Source organism: Folsomia candida, unplaced genomic scaffold (genome assembly GCF_002217175.1).
Source record: "Folsomia candida strain VU population unplaced genomic scaffold, ASM221717v1 Fcan01_Sc001, whole genome shotgun sequence".
Classification (NCBI taxonomy): Eukaryota; Metazoa; Arthropoda; class Collembola; order Entomobryomorpha; family Isotomidae; genus Folsomia; species Folsomia candida.
Genome location: NW_019091193.1, coordinates 6,323,769 through 6,344,393, shown reverse-complemented (window position 1 = coordinate 6,344,393; position 20,625 = coordinate 6,323,769). Strand labels below are relative to the sequence as shown.

The 20,625-nt window shown below is 36.3% G+C and overlaps 6 protein-coding genes across 7 annotated transcripts; 5 read left to right on the top strand and 1 right to left on the bottom strand.

The window, feature by feature from the left end:
* Nucleotides 1–508: 508 nt before the first annotated feature.
* LOC110863633 (mitochondrial chaperone BCS1) lies at nt 509–2,930 on the top strand. Its single transcript, XM_022112986.2, has 2 exons — nt 509–757; nt 869–2,930. Exons 1-2 carry the CDS (start codon nt 578–580, stop codon nt 2,171–2,173), a joined length of 1,485 nt encoding a protein of 494 aa, XP_021968678.1. The 5' UTR covers nt 509–577; the 3' UTR covers nt 2,174–2,930.
* A 2,567-nt stretch (nt 2,931–5,497) lies between these two features.
* LOC118434163 lies at nt 5,498–9,335 on the top strand. Its single transcript, XM_035847000.1, has 3 exons — nt 5,498–6,163; nt 6,770–7,090; nt 7,457–9,335. The coding sequence occupies exons 1-3, from the start codon at nt 5,725–5,727 to the stop codon at nt 7,900–7,902; spliced, it is 1,206 nt and encodes a 401-aa protein (XP_035702893.1). The 5' UTR covers nt 5,498–5,724; the 3' UTR covers nt 7,903–9,335.
* Nucleotides 9,336–9,951: 616 nt separating this feature from the next.
* On the top strand, nt 9,952–13,791 carry LOC110862210 (cytochrome b5-related protein). Its single transcript, XM_022111420.2, has 5 exons — nt 9,952–10,417; nt 10,487–10,791; nt 11,026–11,535; nt 11,632–11,759; nt 12,578–13,791. The coding sequence occupies exons 1-5, from the start codon at nt 10,324–10,326 to the stop codon at nt 12,855–12,857; spliced, it is 1,317 nt and encodes a 438-aa protein (XP_021967112.1). The 5' UTR covers nt 9,952–10,323; the 3' UTR covers nt 12,858–13,791.
* Nucleotides 13,792–14,403: 612 nt separating this feature from the next.
* Nucleotides 14,404–16,936, bottom strand: LOC110862122. 2 transcript variants are annotated; one of them, XM_035858408.1, is made up of 5 exons: nt 15,551–16,936; nt 15,250–15,331; nt 15,158–15,175; nt 14,978–15,041; nt 14,404–14,900 (listed from the first exon to the last, which is right to left on the bottom strand). In XM_035858408.1, exons 2-5 carry the CDS (start codon nt 15,316–15,318, stop codon nt 14,530–14,532), a joined length of 522 nt encoding a protein of 173 aa, XP_035714301.1. In that variant the 5' UTR covers nt 15,319–15,331; nt 15,551–16,936; the 3' UTR covers nt 14,404–14,529. The 2 variants fall into 2 exon arrangements, with proteins under 2 accessions (XP_035714301.1, XP_021967010.2); XM_022111318.2 differs by having other exon boundaries at nt 15,250–16,936.
* A 74-nt stretch (nt 16,937–17,010) lies between these two features.
* Nucleotides 17,011–18,329, top strand: LOC110842132. Its single transcript, XM_022087844.2, has 3 exons — nt 17,011–17,366; nt 17,437–17,576; nt 17,899–18,329. Exons 1-3 carry the CDS (start codon nt 17,181–17,183, stop codon nt 18,224–18,226), a joined length of 654 nt encoding a protein of 217 aa, XP_021943536.2. The 5' UTR covers nt 17,011–17,180; the 3' UTR covers nt 18,227–18,329.
* A 678-nt stretch (nt 18,330–19,007) lies between these two features.
* On the top strand, nt 19,008–20,302 carry LOC118436313. Its single transcript, XM_035854112.1, has 2 exons — nt 19,008–19,306; nt 19,597–20,302. Exons 1-2 carry the CDS (start codon nt 19,008–19,010, stop codon nt 20,075–20,077), a joined length of 780 nt encoding a protein of 259 aa, XP_035710005.1. The 3' UTR covers nt 20,078–20,302.
* The last annotated feature ends 323 nt before the right edge of the window (nt 20,303–20,625 follow it).

Here is a 20,625-nt window from a genome sequence, read left to right as displayed (position 1 = left end):
ACACAGTAACAAACTATGTAACTACATAAGCCATTCGATTAAGCATCAAAACCATCGATTGAAACGACCGTGACATTGTAGAACAGCACACTCAATGATCCAGTCTTGATTTTTACCCCTAATTTATTACGAGATTCCTGGAATTTTGCTTCAATACAAAATGCCAGGTACATAGTCAACAAGGTTCGCACACCGAGGGAATCGTTTGCGAATAACGACCTAACAAGAGATGCATATAATAATATGTACATAACATTACCAACAACGTTTCGCGAATAGGTATTATGGCAAGGAACAAGCATGCATATGTATCTACCATGCATTAAAACACGTCAGTTGAGTCATGACTCATTTCGCGAAATGCATGATCTAATGCCGGCACAATGCAACGTGTGTGATATCATCGATCTAATGCGACTCTTCTCATACATACGTTTTTGGTCGGGACATGATACAAATGTCCTGTACCTGTGCAACGTTATTGCATTTTCGTTGTATTCCTCATTCGTCCATAAAATGCTCAACAAATTTAACCTCACTCTCATTCGTGTGCAGTGAGAGAAACAAATCGCGAATCATGAGCTCTCCACAAGTTTCAGAAGATTTCTGCCCAAACCGTGATAACAACATGTTCACCTTTTTTGCGAATAACTGGATCCAGGATAAGCTAGTCACCATCCTTCTCCTCCTGGCCACCCTTACAGTCTCAATCCGTTTGATACGATGGAGTTTCGTTCGAATCAAGAAGCGTTTCATGGTAAATTAAACATACGTAATTATTAACTTTACATATGTAATTCTTAAATTGTTACTCAAAATTATGAGTTTCCTGGAATTTTAATAATCTTAATCATTACTGTTTACACAGATATCCCTCCAAATCTGTGGATCTGGCGTATGTCGTGAAACTTATAACGAAATAATTTACAACTCCTTGCTCCGATGGCTGGCAAGGAATCCAAACTGTTCAGGATTTCGGGATCAAATACTTATCAGCAAACAAGTCCCCTTACCCGACGACCAGCTAGAATTAAGCAGCAAAAGCGAGGAAATATCCGCCATCGCCCTGGGCGACGAGGACCCCTATGATTACCGCCTCGTCTCCTCCCCCAACAGTTGGAAGTACTATTTCTTCAAAACCATTGGGATCCGATCAGCGAGTTCATTCCTCTACAAAAACGCCCGCTTTGAGATCCATCGCGAATACGACAACTCCCACGAGATCATCACACTCTCCACGTTCCCCTGGAATCGCTCCCTACTCCTCGAAATTATCCAGGAATGCAGCCCCATCGCAAAAAAAGATGACAAAACTAAGCAAATAATCTACCAGTGGAGAGACGGCTGCAGTTGGCAGCAAATGGGAGGCCTCAAGAAGAAGCGTCCTCTCGACTCTCTAATTCTGGACGCTACAATTTTGCCCCGTCTCGTCCAAGATATCAAAGGCTTTTTAAAAATGGAGAATTGGTACGTGGAAAAGGGGATCCCATACCGGAGGGGATATCTGCTCCACGGTCCCCCCGGGTGTGGCAAGTCCTCCATCGTCAAAGCCATTGCGGGCGAGCTAGGGTACAATATCTCCGTCGTCTCTCTCTCCCAGCGACTCACGGACGACTCCATCACGGAATTGTTGAACTCAGCACCAGCAAAATCTGTCATCTTACTTGAAGACATTGACGCGGCGTTTGGAAATCGAGAGAAAGTGGTCGAGCCAGATCTCGAAGTAGTCGAGAATAAAATGTCACAGACACATTTCGCGTTTGGAGGTCAATCGCAATCCTTGTTGACTTTTAGAGGTCTGCTTAACGCGCTGGATGGCGTCGCTTCCTCAGATGATGGACAAATCGTATTTCTCACGACGAACTATCCGGAACGATTGGATCCTGCCCTAATCCGACCGGGAAGAGTTGATCTCAAAATACATATTGATTATCCTGACGACGCTCAGGTTGGGGGCATGTTTGACAAGTTTTATGCGCCACATGAAGACGGTGGAGAAATTAGGGAGAAATTTATCAAGCTTATTCGTGAGATGAAAATCAAAGTGTCGCTGGCTATGATTCAAGGTTTATTGTTTTTGTATCGGAATGATCCTCGGGCTGCGGTGGAGAAAGCGGAGGAACACTTTGAGGAACAGTTTGGCAGCGCAAAATTTTCGCAAGGAAAATTGTAATTTCAAATCCTAAAGAAATTTTGTTTCCAAATTTTAAACAGTATTTGAATAATAATTAATATGCACCATGATAAATATGATAACTCCAATGATACATTATGCTTATCTTGTGTTACATATATTTAAGTATTTATGTGTATTATATTATTTTTATTCGAAATGACGAAGTGTGATATAAATATTTATGCGTTTATAATATCCCTATACACGCAAAACTATTCCTTGTTTTCATTTACAATTAATAACTTGATAGTCAATGAAGCATGAAAATATGTACATTTTCTAATTAATTGCAAACTGTATTAATACGTGGACATGTTTTATGTAATCATCAAATGAAGAACAGAATGTCGGCGTTAATCAATTACACAATGCGTAATTGAGTAACTTCTCACAGTTGTTAAAATTTAATTTAAAGGAGAAAGCATGAATTTTAACATTAAACTTAAAAAAATGTGCAACCAGCCTGCAGGTATGTATTAGCTTAGCATATATTGGCATATATACATATGTATTGCCGTATATTGACATATATGTATACATATGTATGTGTGAAAATATGTATGCCTTGACCAAAATCATTTTAAATCTTCTAAAAAAATTATTCTTACCTTAAGATTACCCTCCTGAACGAATATTCTACGTTACGAAGATGAATGTGATTCATAAGGTTGCAAATGCTATCAACAAATAATAAATAAATTTATTTTCAATTATATGCACATTATAATTGATGACCCTTGTTATCTGATGCTAATTAGCGGAAATTCTGCCCATCAGCTTTACTGGTAGTTTCGGCAATCAATATAGAGCCAAAATTGTCAAGGGAAATGCAGATAACATCAATAATATTCATGTGTTCAAATAAATTTTGTAAAGTTTGCATTACAATACGTATTTAAAGCATACATATGTATTTATGCACGTGTCCAGGCGTAACATGAAAAATAAATCTGGGGCTCGATGTGGTTGAGTTGAAAGTATCTATTTAAATACTAACAAACCCATCTCAAGACTTTGGTCATGCTCTACATTACCAATGCATACAAATCTCACCCGTGGCCTTGACAAAAAGGGCATGCACTTATCCATTCCAACGTACGGTCGATGAGTCATTCTCTACGGGTGACGGGGTGGCTCGTTACATAGAAATGCAAGATATTGTGTACAAATTGCAAAACCCTCCAAAAAACCTTTGGAGTCCTATATCTTTTGAAAAATTTATCACGTGCATGGACCCATTTTTCCGGTTACGCAACGATAAAATATCCTGGAATGCGGAATCTGATTAGAATAATGAAAATCCAGAATTAAAAGAAAGGTATAGACAATCTACCGCTAAAATCTGGAATCTGGATAGATGTATTGCTTTGCTAAAATATTAATTACCAGCATGGTATGCAGAGATTTAATGCTGTACAAAAACCTGAATCGACCCAACGATATCATTTTGCCATAAAAGATAATATTTTCAACTCCGACAGAAATGGGATATATATTTACCAATGTATCATTCATATCGCCAGTGTGAATATGAACGTGAATTTGTGTAATTTTAGGGACATTTCAAAACAAGAAGAAAAATTAATCCTACGTCATATCTCCTCGCATTAAAATGCATAGCAAATTAGCTATGCTAAATCATTTCATTTAGGTCTCTATGAATCAGTTTTGAGATCGTGTTATGTACTTACACATTTGTGTTAGAAATACTTTAGTACAACAAATGGAGTGTGCACTTTTAATCTATCTAGTTACGTATTTTTGTGTTTATTTACTAAATTACAACAAAGGGCACACAAGGATATTGATTCCCATATAGTATGTAAAATAGCCATGCTTAACTATAGTTTTGCAGCACAACACTTATTTGATTATATTCAGATAATTGAGTTGATTCTAAAATACAAATTTAGCTAATCAGCAAATGCTCTCTTATTTATCTACGAATTATGCCAAATCAACCAGAACATAATGCACGAGGAGAATTCTGACGTATATTAAACGCGTCTAGAAGCTAAGGATAAGTACGAATATATGTGCACATATATATTTGTATTAGTAAAAAATACATATGTCCATCGGTTTATTTATATTCTTGAAGTGTGACCACGTATCGTGGACTACGCTACGTGTTTTAAATCTCTGCCCACATTTCTCTTGAAATTGTTCCGTTGTCAAATCATTTCCAGCCCCGTCGACTCTGAAAGGTTTCTTTTATGGTTATCTTAATCTCTTTTGTGTTGACAAGATGACGCATTTCGTGCTCAATATCCAATTCCCTTCGTGACGTTAGGCAACTTGGTTTGTGTACATTGTTTTAAAGAACGTAATATTAACTAGAAACCCAAAATGCCTTACGCTTGTAAAAATTGATGTGATTGTTTAATGATCAGCGCATGATGATAAAGTTCCGATACACATACAACATAAGGTTTATTGCTGAACAAAGTAAATATGTATAGCCACTGGGATTGAAATGATTTGCTGGTTCAAGTTTTGTCCTGTTATCATAAAAATATTTAGGCGTTAATTTTGTAAAATGCAAAACGTTCATTTATGTAGGAAATTCACGCTTGCCTGTGTAATTCTGTAAAATTCATAAGATATTGGACGGATATTATTTTACAATAATAAACGGCGTAGTCGAAAAGCAATTTAAATAAAGTCCAGTTTAAATGAACTTTTGCTCGGCTAGATCGGAATGTTAAAATATGGAAGTGTAATCTAAGCAAAATAAATATTACATATATCTTGAAAATTTCTAATATCCCTCAATTCCGATTATTTTTATGACGCACGGATATCTAGACCAAAATAGAAATATGCGTATGTACTATTTAGTTAGGTTATAATGATCGGCTGACTCATCAGATTCTAATCCTAATGCCTACAAAAAAAAACCTACAGGGCAGCCTTCATACGCCCGAGTCAATCACTTTATCTCTTCTGAATTTTAGGGACCAATGTTTTTGTTTAAGCACATCTATATACATTGTGCATTAATTTTCCTATTTATTTGATGCGCAAAATTCCGTATTCTTTCGATGAGTTTAACTATGACTACTATGAGTCACCCCATTTGACCCTTCTGGAAAATTAATTCCCAAAATTTAGTACCTCCCCCAGTCAACCTGTTGACCGATTTAACTCATCATCGAAATTAACTCCTCATTTGTCCAATACTAAATGCATGCGCACAAAATTTCACCTTGATAAAATGAGTTTAACGAGACTTGTTGCAAGACAGACGGTTCCATAAGCCCTGACTCACGCTGTCAGGCAAAATATCATATGTATGTATACAGAATGTACAATAATGTACATACATACTGGAGAAGGGAGCTGGAGACAAACTTGAGACACGAGGCAAGTAAAGGACTTATGTAAATATCTACGTATATATAATGCCCTACGCACAACGAAATGTTCAGTTCACTTCCAATAAGTAGCCTGACACTTACTCTCTCCGTTTGTCAGCAAGACGAGCTAAATAAAGTCTCAAGTCTCCTCATCAAGTTTTTTCATCAAGTCCAGATTTTCATCCAACGATGAATTCATCAATAACTAGGGCTATTCTCATCTTCGTGCTTCTAGTCTTCGTGCAAAATTCTTTTGCACAAATAGGGATTCAACCCCAAACCTCAAAAGAAGGAGATGAAAATATGGTTTTTTACAACGTCACGAGATGCAGCTCAAGCATTTCCGCTCCGAAGGGCCACGTCCGACGGATTCAAACCAATGGAAAGTGTGTGAACGTCTACTCTTCCGAAAATTGTGCAGGATGGTTTGCTAGGTTGGAGTCTGGAGAGGTCGCACTTTCCACCTTCTCGGCCGACACGTCTTTCTGGAATGGAAATGATTTTAAAGTCACTAAACTTATAGTTCGATCGATTGGACCATGCTTCGATAAGTGCGACGCCAGAAATTGGCACAACGACACAAAGGCCAATACCACAGTGGAATTATTCCAAAAGCCAGAATTTGAAGGTATGTACCAAGATTTGTCCACTTAATATTTATTATGAGGATGAGCAAAGTCACAGCGTTTAGTTTTCCTAGGTTTTTTTAAATGAAATATTTGCAAAAATAAGTTTGGGAGATTTTGTAATTTGTCAATGTTCATGGTCGGATCAGTTTCAATTACATAAACGGTGTAGATTGGCTTTTAAAATTTTTACTTGCATAATCATGTCAAACAATGAAGCAGTTCACGCACGTCTTTGTAGTATTGTAAAATCCGTAAATTCTGTAAACTTACAAACTTTTACAAAATTTTAAAAATATTTCTAAGGAGAATTAGCTTTATAATTTTTGAACTTACTCAGAGCAAGGGCGCCTTCTTATTTGGTATAAGTTTTGTAAAATAATCTTATACAATTAACGGATTGCACAAGTTGCCAATGACTGCGTGAATTGCCTCGATGCTTTAAATTCAAGTACATGCATATGTATATTTGTTACTGAGATTTTGTAACTTTACAAAGTTTTCACCTTTAAATTTTTAGCTTTACATATTTATTTTCTTCGAATTTCTCAGCTTTTAATTTTTAAATTGGTTTGGTAACTCTGGATTTTTTATTATTAAACTCACAGGCAACCACTCATCACTCGTGATCAATGGGGACGCCTGTTTCCCTCTCCCTTTCCAAGGCCAAAATTTGAAATCCATTCGAATCCATGGGAATATGACCTCCTGCATCGAGCTCCATGAAAGTGTCAACTGCGGAGGGAGATATACGCAATTACGACCTGAATACCCGGACATGCATCAATTGCCCATCTGGACATCGAAGGCTGTGGCCATTTCTAGGTGTGGAATCTTTTGCGACAAGACCCCTCCAAAAGTCAACCAAATTGCGGAAGAAAAGTTGGGCGACAACTTGGTCACAGTTTTCGACCATTCCGGATTTTACGGTAAGTTTCAAAATATAATTTTGTAAGCTTATTTTGGAAATTTTGCAGCAGGAATTTTACTGGTAAAATTTAGTTTAAATAAAACTTTATGGATTTTTTACAAAAATTAGAAAACTTCGTAACTAGGTATAATTGTTTCCACAGTTGACAGTTATGAATAATAAAATAATGATAATAATATTTTATTCGTGTTGAGTTGAGAAAATTGAGGAAATTCACTCCGATGTTTGTAGCCAGTAAATAATTGTGCAGATTTTCCTTAGTAATCTCTGTAATTGCTAAGATTACGATATTAGATGGTTACAAGATTACAAAAATTACATTTATGTACCATTGCTAAAGTTTTTTTTTACATATAAATTTCAGGCACCGCCATGAACATTAACCTCACCGGCGGCTGCATTACTTTGGACCAGAGCTTTAAAAACTTCTCGATCCGGTCCTACAGCCAGTGCGTGGTCTTCTACGAGGAGCCTGACTGCATGGATACGTCGGGATATTCTCACCAAACCAGTGGTCAATCTTCGGATTACTACGCCCAGGCACATTTGACGAGGACTTATCCCAAGGTCCTTAGGTCCATCCAACTTTGCGAACACGACCTGAAAATTAACAATGTTGAACCTAAATTTGCATTTGTTGTTTCCCACATTTGGGAAATGAGCACATTCGTCCTTTCCGTGGTGCTGTTGCTCGTGCTTATCGGAGTGGGCGCGTCCTGCGCAAATAAGAGGTGCAAGGACAAACCCTGTGATAAGCTGGAGGAAGAGGACAGATCTGATGTTCTGTGCACATCTGAATCTCAAATATAATTGGTTTAATGATATTTGTGTATACAAATTATTTTAGGGTTCCTACAATATTTATTTATATCTGTCATATGTACCAAATAATTTATCAACATTGTTCCAATCCATCCTATTTCATAACTGCTAATTTAATTATGCCACGACAAATATTATTTTTATACAAAAATAAATACATATTGACATAATCTGTATAATGAAATTTGTTTACATTCATTTGACATAAAATCGTCGAGTTTCATAGTTGAGATATGTAAGAAGGAAATTAGTCACCTTGTCTAATACCACCTTAATTATTATATGCATACATATGTATATGTACGTACATAAGTAATAATACTGTCTAAATATGTCCATAATTTCAATAAAAATATATACATACAAATGTTCTTTTTCAAAAAATTTCCATCAAATTCTCATCATTTCTTGATTAACAATTAGAAGCACATTGGTCGTGTGGGTAATGAGGTACTATCATCATGATAGTATCATCATGATACTATCATGTAGCTCTTTTTGTACTTTTTATATACACGAAAAATATGCCACCTCCATGGCGATATAATTTTTAGCCACTTAATTTCATAATTCTCCCTTCTGCTTTCTGAGAAGTAGCATCCACGCCTATGTCTGTACATCGACACCCAAGTTTTATATATGAGAACAGCATGACGATAAAAACAAGAATTAGGACCATGAAGGGAAGACGGTAGAAAATTAAGTAAGTATGATCCATTTTCTCTTAAGTGGAACCGCGCTCAATGACCTGTGCATTTCGACCCGCTTGGTAGATATTTATAAAGTCTTTCGTAAATTGTAGGTAGGAACCAGACATGTCAGTGTTTGTTTCGAAGGATTTATCTTTCTTCATTCTTGGTCACCAATACGACTTTCCGTAACTACCTTCCAATTTGCGATTTTCACTCGAAATCCGAAATGTACTTGCTGGTTTTGCGCCATTAACGTTCGAATTTTTCTATCTCTTTCGCGTTGAAACGAAGATTAGATTCCGTTCTATCCCACAATGTCAAAAACTTGCCACTTTCTCCCAAATAAAGGTCATTTATGGGGTTTACTGTTTTAGGGGTATCTTTCTCAATGCTAACCGTGGCATGACCAATTCGGAATTTTACAGGGAGTTCAGTTTTTATGCACAAGTTTTGTTGATAATCTAGACTGGCAGGGCTGCCTGCGTGAAAAAATGTGTTTTCCGAAGTCTTTAAGGGATCAGGGTTGACGTAGGTCTCGTCATAAATGGTGATAATTTTTAATGACAGTTGGAGACAAAGTTTTTTGCAACATTTTTGGAAGGTAATTTTTCGGTATTTAACGTATTTTGCAAGACTTTGTTTGATTTTTTCTGTAATCCCCACTTTATGAACTTTAAGGCTGCACAACAAACTTTTTGAAATTTTCAGTTCCAGAAAATTTACTTTTATACGTACTTTCGTGTCACCAACGTAAAAAAAATTATCTTTGTACATACATAAGTGCGTGGTTCGAATTGATCATGTGTGCAAAAATTCATCACATGCTACGTATCACATCCGTAAACACTATTACAATTATAATGCGATGCAAAATAAAAACACTTTTGTAAAAATCTAAATTTTGCTAATATATGTACGTATAGTATGTATGTACATATGTATGCATTGTATGTATTTACATTTGCATGCATCATCATAAACATCATGAGTGGTTTGAGGTTTGAAGCTCAAACTTTGACGTGTGCAAAATATCTGCATACAAATAATAACATGCAGAACTTACAACGATCATTTCGAATCGGATCTTAGGGTACATGCTTTTCGTAAAATACAACAAGATGCACTTCGCATTTTAAATTCACCTTCTTCACCTCCTCAGGTGATGCCCTACCCTATAAAATGACCCTGAACTGAACGAAACCCACCTGGATCCCATTGACGTGTGCAAATTCCAACGAAACTGGTTTCAGCAGGTCAATAATCAAGAAATTGACATTGGCTGGCATAGGACATGTCTCACCACTCAGTGGACCATTTAAAACCTTCGCAAAAAACTAGATTTCATACTCCAGGCAGACAGAAGTCATACACGAACGTAAGCATAATGCATGGTCATGGTTTGTTTGTCCTGTTTCACGTAGACAATTGATGTAAAGCCAGTATCGTTTCGTGTCTCTGATAAGATAGCTCATTGATTTAATGACAGACTGCAATCTTGATGATTGGCATTTGTACCCAAATTCCAACGTACCACAGAATCCACCCGATCTCGTGCTCGTCCTCTTTTTCTCATTCACAGGACAAACTTCGCATGCGAAACATGTTCCGTTTATCAATCCATGTCACGGTAAAGATTACCCCGCAGTATTATTTCGCACTCAGTGCCACACACAGGGACTCGATTTGACGAAAAAGTGAAAATTTCCAAACAATAACAATGTCAGGTACGTATGTTGAGTCAAGCTACCCGAATTTTCGCAAATTTGTGGAAACCGGTGTCAAATTTCCAACGGGGTCGGACTGGTTGAGAGGTAAGAATCAACTAACTTAATAATTTGGATAAAAAAACTATAATTTGTCCATGTTTCATACAAATGCAGCAAAGCGGAAAGTGGACAATCTGGGGTCCACATCGCTTTGGAGGGTTCACGACAAGCTGTACAATCTTTCCAGTTTTATTGACCTCCACCCCGGCGGGAGGGATTGGATAGAGACGACTCGCGGTACGGATATCACGGAAGCATTCGAAACTTCTCACCTCGTTAATGTAGAAAAAGTAGATGCTATTTTGGCAAAGTATTATGTCCGAGATGCAGACGTCGGTCATGTGCGGAATTCTCCATATACTTTTGAAGAGGATGGATTTTATAAGACGTTGAAGAGAAGAGTTCGTCCATTACTTGAGGTTAGACATCATACAGTTTTTGGTCAATATTCGGTGGTGTATTAGCAGAAGGATACCGTTCCTATTTCAGGATTTACCGACTTATTAAGCATATTCTTAATAATTTTCTTTATTAAATACTCGACACCCACAAAATTCATTTCATTTTGTCGCAAATCCAATTCCCGATTAAATATGAATTTATAATTTGTTTAATTAAGCAATCTAAACAAATTTCTTCACAAATTTCAACAGGAAATCGGAACAGGACCAAGTCCCGCTTTAACTATGTTGCAAGACAGTCTTGTGCTACTGTATGCGACCACGGCCCTTGTCGGTGCATCCTACTCGTCCACCCTGGTCCAAATCATGTCCGGTTTCCTGCTCGGCATGAGTGTCGTCTGTGCTCATAATTTTGCACACATGAAAGACACTTGGCGGCGTTTCTACCTGGACTTGTGTCCCTTTACCAGCTACGACTTCAGAATCACGCACAACTTGAGTCACCACATGTTCCCCAATACTGTGCTGGATTACGAATCGGAATCGCTGTCGATTATCCTGGACACTCGGCCGGGGAAGGATAAGCGTGGATATATTCGAGGCGTTGCTACTCCATTCTTGGCTCACATTTTCTACACGCAGCTTTTCACCTTATCGTTCATATCATGGATAAGATTGCTGTTCAGAAAAGAAGTTCGACCGGAACAAGGTCTGATCGCACTCCAAGTTTTGGGATTCTTTTATTTCTCTCCAGATATTCTGGTATGCAATTTAAAAAAAGTTTTCCATGCACTAAACTTTGAATATTTATTTGAAATTAAGTCAATTACTTATCCGAAATTTATGTAAATTTTGTAGACGGGGATAAAATGCTTCCTTATCGTTTTTGCCGGGGCGTCCTACTGGATCGGTTTCTTATCCAATTCACATCATCATCCTGCATGCTTTCACGATGGGGACCAACCAATTTCTGATTGCGATTTTGGGTAATGAATGATAAATTTAGGAGAACTATTATTTACTGACATTGTGGATGTACAAATGAGAAAAACTTTATTGTTTTCTAAATGGTGTCAAGCTTTCGATCTCGTCATCAGGACGGAAAATATTACAAATCAATTATTATTATTCCCAGAGACTTGAAAATTAAAATCGAAATAATTTATGGTTGTTTGAGAAATGGAACCATTAGCGACGACCAAATTGGGTTAATTTCCATGCCGGAGTCCTTGTTCATTGTGTTGGGGGTCTTTTGTATGTACAACGCCTCCATGAATTTTCTGTGAAAATATCTTGGTTCATGAAAAATTAAACTTGCTGAGTTAAAATTTATATCATGCTGTGGATATTCTATCTTGTGTGTTGCAACTGCTGATAAATTTAGTAATGAATCTATAAGCCAATTCGCGCTTGGTAGCATTGCAAAACCCGTAAATTCTGTAATCTTACAAAATTTTGCACATATTTCTAACGAAAATTGCCCTACAAATTCGTGTAAACTTACTTAAAGGAAGTTTTTTTAAAGTTTATAAATTATTTTGCAAAATTTGTCGATTTTCAAGTTACAAACGACTACGTGAATTGCCTCTACATGTTTATTCACATGAACATTAGTAACATAGTAAACTATGTTACTAATGTTACATAGTAAACTATGTAAAATCCATAAACTTTACTATGTTAACGTAGGTTTAGAAATTACCGAGGACAAATACCCAGTGATTTATCTTAAAAATATGAAGTTGAATTTAAATATGGACACAAATCTCCACGATAACAATTTTTGTATTATTTTGCCCTATAGCCTGCGTCAACTGGATACCGTTCTTGAGAAGAATGACGCCGTCCATTCGACGTTGCTCGCCATTTCGACCACGTTCGGAGAGCATCCCCTCCACCACCTCTTTCCGACCGTGTGTCAGTCAAAACTCTCAATGCTAAAACCAATATTTGAACAAACCTTGGAGGAATTTCAGACAAAAAATCGCAAAGTTACACAGTTAGAACTTTTTCGGGGGACATATCAACAGTACATGAGGGACAAGGAGTTGACTTATGATGAGAGAAAGAAAAATCTTCCATAATTTACTTACTTTTATATTTATTTAGTTTAAAATTACAAACTTGACGGGTCATAAAATAAACTTATCTTCAGTATTAAATAAAATGGTTATGCCATAAACCGGTACAAAAAACATGTGAGAAATTAGTCCAATTGATTAAAGGTTAATTGTCCCAATTTTTAAGATCGTAAGCACTAAAAGTGTGGGTACATTTAGACATTTTATTTATTTATTGCTCCAGAAACTTTCAGCAATTTCAAAACTCTAAAATGCTCTTTCGATGTGAAGTTTCTCAAGTCCAGCAAGAATAAGTGTATTTAGTTAGAATCCTTTGTGACTTTGCGATTTTAGAAAGCGGTATGCAGTTGGGAGAATAAGTTGTACTATCCAGAAGAAAATTATGCATATGCGACTTTCCTAGTACATAACTTCACCTGCATGCAGCTATAAATAATGTATGTATATGTTAGAAATGTTGGCATGTCGCCATGAGAAAAGTACCTTGCGACCTTCCAGTAGGTGTATAACTACATGATTAATTTCATATGCAATTAATGTGTAAATGAATCAATGCATGCGCCAAGATTACACGTTCTGAAAAGCGTATGCTGGTCACATATGTAAGTATGTATGTACATACATAAATCCATTCAAAATGCAGGCATGTAATATCCATTGTTTCTGAGGCCTAATCCGCATAAAACACGAGTTCCAGTTTTATGAAATTGGGGTAGAGTACCTCAAAATCTATCATATATATAACAGCCTTGTTCCAGAACCAGAAATATGTCCAGAAATTTACTTTCAGGGTAAACACATACATACTTACCTAGATACTTATGAAACAACTTATCTTTAATTGCTGTTAATAAACGTATTGCGCAACTGATTGTACTAGCTTCAATTAAATCAAAATGTTGATACAACTGTTTTTCGTTGTTTGTCTCACCATATCGTACGTTAATTGTCACGATGAACAATTTGACACTGGAGACGAGCAAGGTACCATTTGTTCTTAAATAACAAAATCAAATTGTTTTTTTACAATTAATTTTCATTTACTTACATAATTTCTCTATTAGTGACAACAACGCAAGCCACGGAAACTTACCAGCGAACTGATATCATTCTGAATCAAGTTAACGCAGCGGTGGATGTCTTTGATGGGTTTATAACGAGGCTGTTGTGCATCCCATTAACGGCTGCGGGAGTGGAAAATTGTGGACTGCTTGGACAAGAACAAGTTGTAAATAGCTCGTCGGAAGGTATTCCATACCCAGAAGAAGTCATTTTGAACGCAACTACAATTTCCAGTATAAACTTACCTTACACTGTTAATAAATATGTAAATTTATGACTATGCACTTCTAAGAAACCACAGCGAAGTAAAAAAAAACTTTGTAATTGTGCATTTGATTATTCATTGATTTATGATATGGAAATTTCAAAACATTCTTTCTCCTCTTACAGATCTTTCACTACATTCCAAATTTTAGCACATTAATATGAGGTATATTTAGCGTATGAACAAATCCTCAATGTACACAAGTACGTACATAAACAGTGCTAATGTAACATCCTCTCGATTTATTCGTAATTTTACAGCTTAATTTGAAAGATTATTAATTATCTAAACAAATCAACGCTAATATTTCTAATTTCAAAGATAAACATCTTGCACAACTGGACTAAATCAAACCCTCTTCCAAATTCTGATGGCCTGGTTTACTGGCCTAACTTCGGTCGCATAACCTGTCGCAGTAACACTAATCCCATCCACAGGACCGTCTCCCCCAGTTGAGACGAACATGTGTGGCGATACCCCATCCGCAATTTGGATCGAAGTCGGCCAGGTCGTCCCCGGTGCAGCATTTCCCCAACTAATTGTGGTTATCTTGGGACTGCTCTCTGCCTGAGGAGTACCAAAAGTGGCCGAATTTCCCCCCTCAGCCCGAAAGAATTGGCCTGCATATTCCGTCGTGACATCAGTCCAAGTGTACGTTGGGAAAAGCGTGGTTGGATCGGCTTGTCCAGGATACTGGGTGTAAATGAAGCCAGAAGGAACTACAAATCAGATGCATTCATTATGATAAAAATGACCAAATAAGTTTAACTTTGTTCTAATTTTACTAAATCTGTACTTAATGAATTAAACTGATTCTGCAGGGAGTCCACTTTCTGAGTGAGTTGGTTACAGCAGAACCACTGGAAATATTAACAGGTTGACATAATTTAAATTATGTAACTACGAAATAAATGCATCCTGCAGCCATCATAGTTTAATTTTAGTTAATATTGATATTAATTAGCCAATGTTTCACCCAGTTCAAATCCCTAGTCTGAAAATTCAATAATACAGAAACTCAACATTTTCACAGATAAATATGTACATATGTCAGCTCATGATGCTTACCTCATTAGCTGGATGATTGTCAACCGCCTCCACGGCAAGATGTGAATTTTCCATGCTGACCAAAACCATGGCCGCTATGATTCTGATAAAGGGCAAATTCATAGCAAAATTTAAGTTTTGCAAAACTGTAGACAAAGTTGGACAAAATGTGAATGCCTTTGTGGAGGGTGTTGAATATGGAGTAAAGTATTAAATGAAGTATGTTTGGCTCTTCATTTTTTTAATTATTAAGGGTCAAAGGGAGTAGATAATAATAGATTGTGGCCGTTATTGGACTTTTTTATGCTCAGTTTTACTATACCTGTTCCAAAATACTAATAAAATTCCCTGAAAATATCCAGTAGGGTGTGATTATGTACATAGAAAGGTGTAGACAGTGATTCTAACCGGCAACCCCCAGACTTCGCTTCGACCCAAACACCTGCAGAGTTGTTTTAAATACCTCAAAAGTATTTAAATACTTCATTTCTAAATACTTGAATATTTGAGTGGTATTTAAGTATGAAATACTTAAATAACTGAATTTATTTTAAATATTTAAATACTAAATACTTGAATACTCGTATTTTGACTAGGTATTTAAATACTCAATTACTTAAATACCTGAATATATCTTAAGTATTTAAGTACTAGTTATTTAAATACTCTTTAAATAGTGTTTAAATAGTGGTAACATCTGAATTACCAACTCAATAGTTTAGATCTATACTCTCAAGTAGAATCGCCAACAAACTTGAACAAACAATATGAGGTAGCCTTAAAATAAATCATTTGCTTAATAGATAAGCTTTAAGGCTTGTTTAACTACTAGAAATGTTTGGTAATATATGTGAAAATTAGACTAATATGTGGAATTAATAATTTATGTTACGAGCTGAAAATGAGTAACAAATGTGAATAAGCATATAAAAGCTAAATACAAATCATTTCTTTAAATTTTCAATTTAACTAAAATTTTCACCCATATTTGATTAATTTTCAAATGTTTTGAGACACGAGTTGTAATAAACTGCTTGATCTTGCTCCTATGAAATTAATCTATACCTCAGAACACAAAATGAATGCTATGAATTCGTTAGTTAACAACGTCCGAAATCCGAGTTTTGCATCATATAGAAGAAAATTAATATTTAAATGATTAATTTCTAAATACTTGCAACATTTAAAGTATTTAAATACTATATAACTAGTTAAATACATTTCATGCACTCAGGTACTTAAATAATAAATACTTGAAATTCAGTATCTGGATTTTAAATAATAAATAATAAATATCCAAATCCGGTATTTAAATACTGATCTTAAATACCAAAGTATTTAAATATAACAACTCTGAACACCTGATATTGAACTTGACGCTCATTCGAAACAATTTAAGGTGCACAACTTTAGAATGTTAGAGGGCGAATCAAGGAATAATTTGCAGTAATAATTTTGAGCTTAAATCTTATTTCTTCATGTTATCATGCTATGAAAATATTTTCATTCCTTCGTAATGACAATTTAAGTACATACTCTTTAAAAACCTATGAATTTATTCAGGAGCACTAAAATTGCATGTCTGCAAACAAGAATCCCCTGCTCAACCCCTTTTGGTTTCTTTCAACATGTATCATCTTTTGAGAATTTAATACGACTTGTTTTACTACGCCAAATTACTCAAAAAGAGATATTCATATACCTATTTCCACTTAACTTCGAGCCTAATTACAACTCATGTTTTAACCTGACAGTAAGTGAAAATTGATGCGATGCACATGCAACAATGTACCACTTTCATCCTCATCTTGCCACGAGGTACTAACTGGTGCTAACTGCATAGTGAGAATGTGTATTCTCACTTTGTCTTCCTAACACACAACATGTCACAAATTTGCTGTGCCTACCGTTTACTACCTTTAACTCTGATATACTAGGCTGTATTGATAATAATGAAATTCATCGCCATAAATTTCCTAGTCCGCTTAACTCACCGACCAATCAAATTTCTAGAAATACTAGTCCTGCTTCAGCTTCTCCACCCACATCTTAGTGCATCCACGAGGAACAATAATTTTAACACATTAATTAACCCAGAAGGAAATCATCTTCAAGTACTTAGACAAAGATCAAACGGGGTAAACAGAATACTTTTTCCTATTATTTTTAGGGTATTATGCATATTTTAATATTTGCAATTTTTGACAGCTTTGGAATTTTTCATCCCACCTCGATACAAAAATAAATCCTAACCTCCAGGGTAGAAATTTGATAACAACTTTGTTCGAGTCTCCGTACATTTTTAGCTTTTCTATCATTCTGGTCGTGCTTTATGTGACGATTGCCAAGTGAGTCTCGATTTTTATAATATTATCAATAATTATTAGACACAATAGACGCAATAGTCATTTTTATACGGATTCTGAGTGCTACGTTTACATAGACATTCGGAATTTTTAGGTTTCGATATTGTTGGTTGTATAAAAATGCCGGAATTTTGAAAAATGCAACTTCAATATGTATGCTCTATATTAGAGAGAATTGAATACTGATAGATTCCTGATGCGCTTCCTGATGCGCTTCCGGTCTACAATCAGAATCAGAGTGAAATGACTATTGAAAAAAGTATTCATTAAATGCATAATGACATATTGCCTCACTCAATTCCAGTCACAACATGCAAGCGCAACACCATCATCATCCAGAGCCCAAGGAAGAAGAGGAGGAAGAGGAATCAAAAGAGATCGGACTTATCTCCAAAAAACTTGGCATAGCTCGTGAAGTAATCACCATCATTTCCGAATCCTTCAACAAGGCTGCCCACGATCTCGAACTTGTAAATGTGATACACGACATCCGAACTGGTCATGCCGAACCTGGTGGAGAGAGAGTTAGTGGAAGTCACTCAACAAAAGATAAAAGCAAAGATAACCCGGTCAATAAAAATAGAAGACCTACCAAAGCTCAAACTACACCCACCAATACGCGCCCCCCTTAAATATGCATGAACCTGATTTGTAGATTAATAAAAACCTGCTTTACACATTTTACGCCGTAGAGCTCATTAATAATAAAATTACTTAACAAAATTACAATCTTAATTGGAATGATACCGGTTTTAAAATTTTTGCATGTACATAAACGTAACAATCACAAACATAAGAAAATGATGATGGCCCTACATTTTACTTTTCAATTAACCAAACCAGTGGCATCCGGTTCTTGGCAATAAAAGCAAATGTGTGTCTTTGCTGCTGCATGAATGTAATGAAATCGAAATCAATCAAATTTATGGTCAATCACTTGCAAACTAGAGAAAAAGCTGACCTTGCCTCCGTCTCTTCCTCATTTTCTTAGAATTCTTACAATTTGAGTGCATCTGCATGTTTTTTTAATTTCAGAGAACAAAAAGTGGTGCAACTTCTACTCATTCTTTCGACCCCAAACCACAAGTCAACGCTGTGTACTCTGTAATCACACACATGGCCATACAACAAGTTATCTTCGTATCGCACACAATTTTTAAGTAACTTAATCCTCACGGCGTGGGAATAAAGTGGGTCGTTTTTTTTTGTGCAGTACGCTCTGCATGTGTGTATACATGTGCCATTCGGTAGGATCTCTACGTACTTATTTATGTATCATACTAATACCTGTCGCCACATGAAGAGGCAGGAAGGAAAATGTTATCATCTAAAGAATTCCTGACAATGTGCATAGTTTTTATTAGTTTCTTATTCTTAAATATAGTGCCAACATTCTCCAGCCAAACGTTAGGAATGGGTTATCTAGTCAAAGTACCGGAATCACTGCCAGTGATCCGGTACCAACCAGCATCCCCACCACCACCCATCTCAAACGAGGTGGTACAACATTACCAAAGTGTCAGTGAATTTGTATCGCCACATCATCGCCCACTAACTGCTACCAATTATTTCCTTAACCGGAAATGTCTGCACAAGAGGTGTCGTCAACTTAACGAATTTGTCATCAAGGGTGGCAAACGCTTCTCAGAAATTCCCCTGGTCACAACGGTTACTCCGGTCGCAGTCCTTTACACGGCCGCCCTGATGTGGAAGTGAGACTTTTATCAAATAATGGATACAATCAAGGTTTTTGCACTTGGGGGGTTGCTTGGGAATTAATTAGATGCTAATCAGTTTATTCGAATTAAAAAAATCTGGCTCTGGAGAAATTCAAAAAATTAAGAGCGTAAATTATTCAAACTCCGGATTTTTAAATTATAAACTGACATTAGCATCGAATTACTCCCCAAGCAATCCCCCAAGTGCAAAAACCTTGGAATATAATTGTAATTATGATAAAGAACTGGCCACACTTTTTATAGACAAATTTCTTTTTGAATAGAGAATTTACACGAGAAAAGAAACCTCTTCGTAAAATGAGACGAAAACACGAGAGAAGGAGACCCGTAAAAACTGAGGAGGAAAAAGAAATCGAAGAAATGAAAGAGAAAGCACGACGGGAAAAGGAACGTGCCGTTATGAAAAAAGAACAAAAATTAGAACTTGCCAGAGAAATTATGGGAATTCACGCTGATATTTTACGCCTCATCGCTTACACGACGGCGACTGGGACGCAAACGCTCGAATTGGCGAATAATCTACGGAAAGATGCAGGCATTCGGATCCCTGGCATTGCAAGGAGGAGAAAAATTGGTGAGAAGAAGCAGCGTAAAAATACTACTGCTGTATCATCCTCTGATGAAAGCAGAAGTACCGTCGAGCTAACCAATCGAGTCGATGCTAGTTTAACGAAGGATTTTAATGCCACGTTAACCAGACTAAAAAATTTGCAGAATGTCCTGACCAGACTTGACTCTGTTTAGTGAGTGAGGTGTATTTATGCGTCGTAGTAAATAAGTTATTAATATGCAAAGATTTTTAAATTAATTTGTATATTTTTAATTAAAAAAATATGGTGATACAATAAATAAAATTTCATAATTTATAAATAAATCATAGTTTACAAATTTTCATAAGTTGTACTTTGTGGTGGTGGTGGAAATATTGCAAGATGAGATTCGTCTCGTTTCAGATTGTATACATCAAAATTCTGAAATGCAAAATATTTCAAATAAGTAAGTTTTCATATAAAATCATCCTTAAAAATACGAACCATGATGTGCCGGTGGGTGTGGCCCGTGACCCCCTCTCTTTTCCAACTCGAATTTGACACTTTCTTGAATTTCTTGCAAGTGCATAACGACGCATCCGAGCCGAAAGAAATTCCCAATGGAGATCAGACTCAAGTCCCGTTCAGCTTTTTCTTCCATGTGATGACGTCGTAAGGGTGGTGGGTGTGGTAGATGGTGTACCACCTCCTCCTCCTCCTCTCCAATACTCCGTCCAATCCCGTGGCTTACATTGCCAAAAA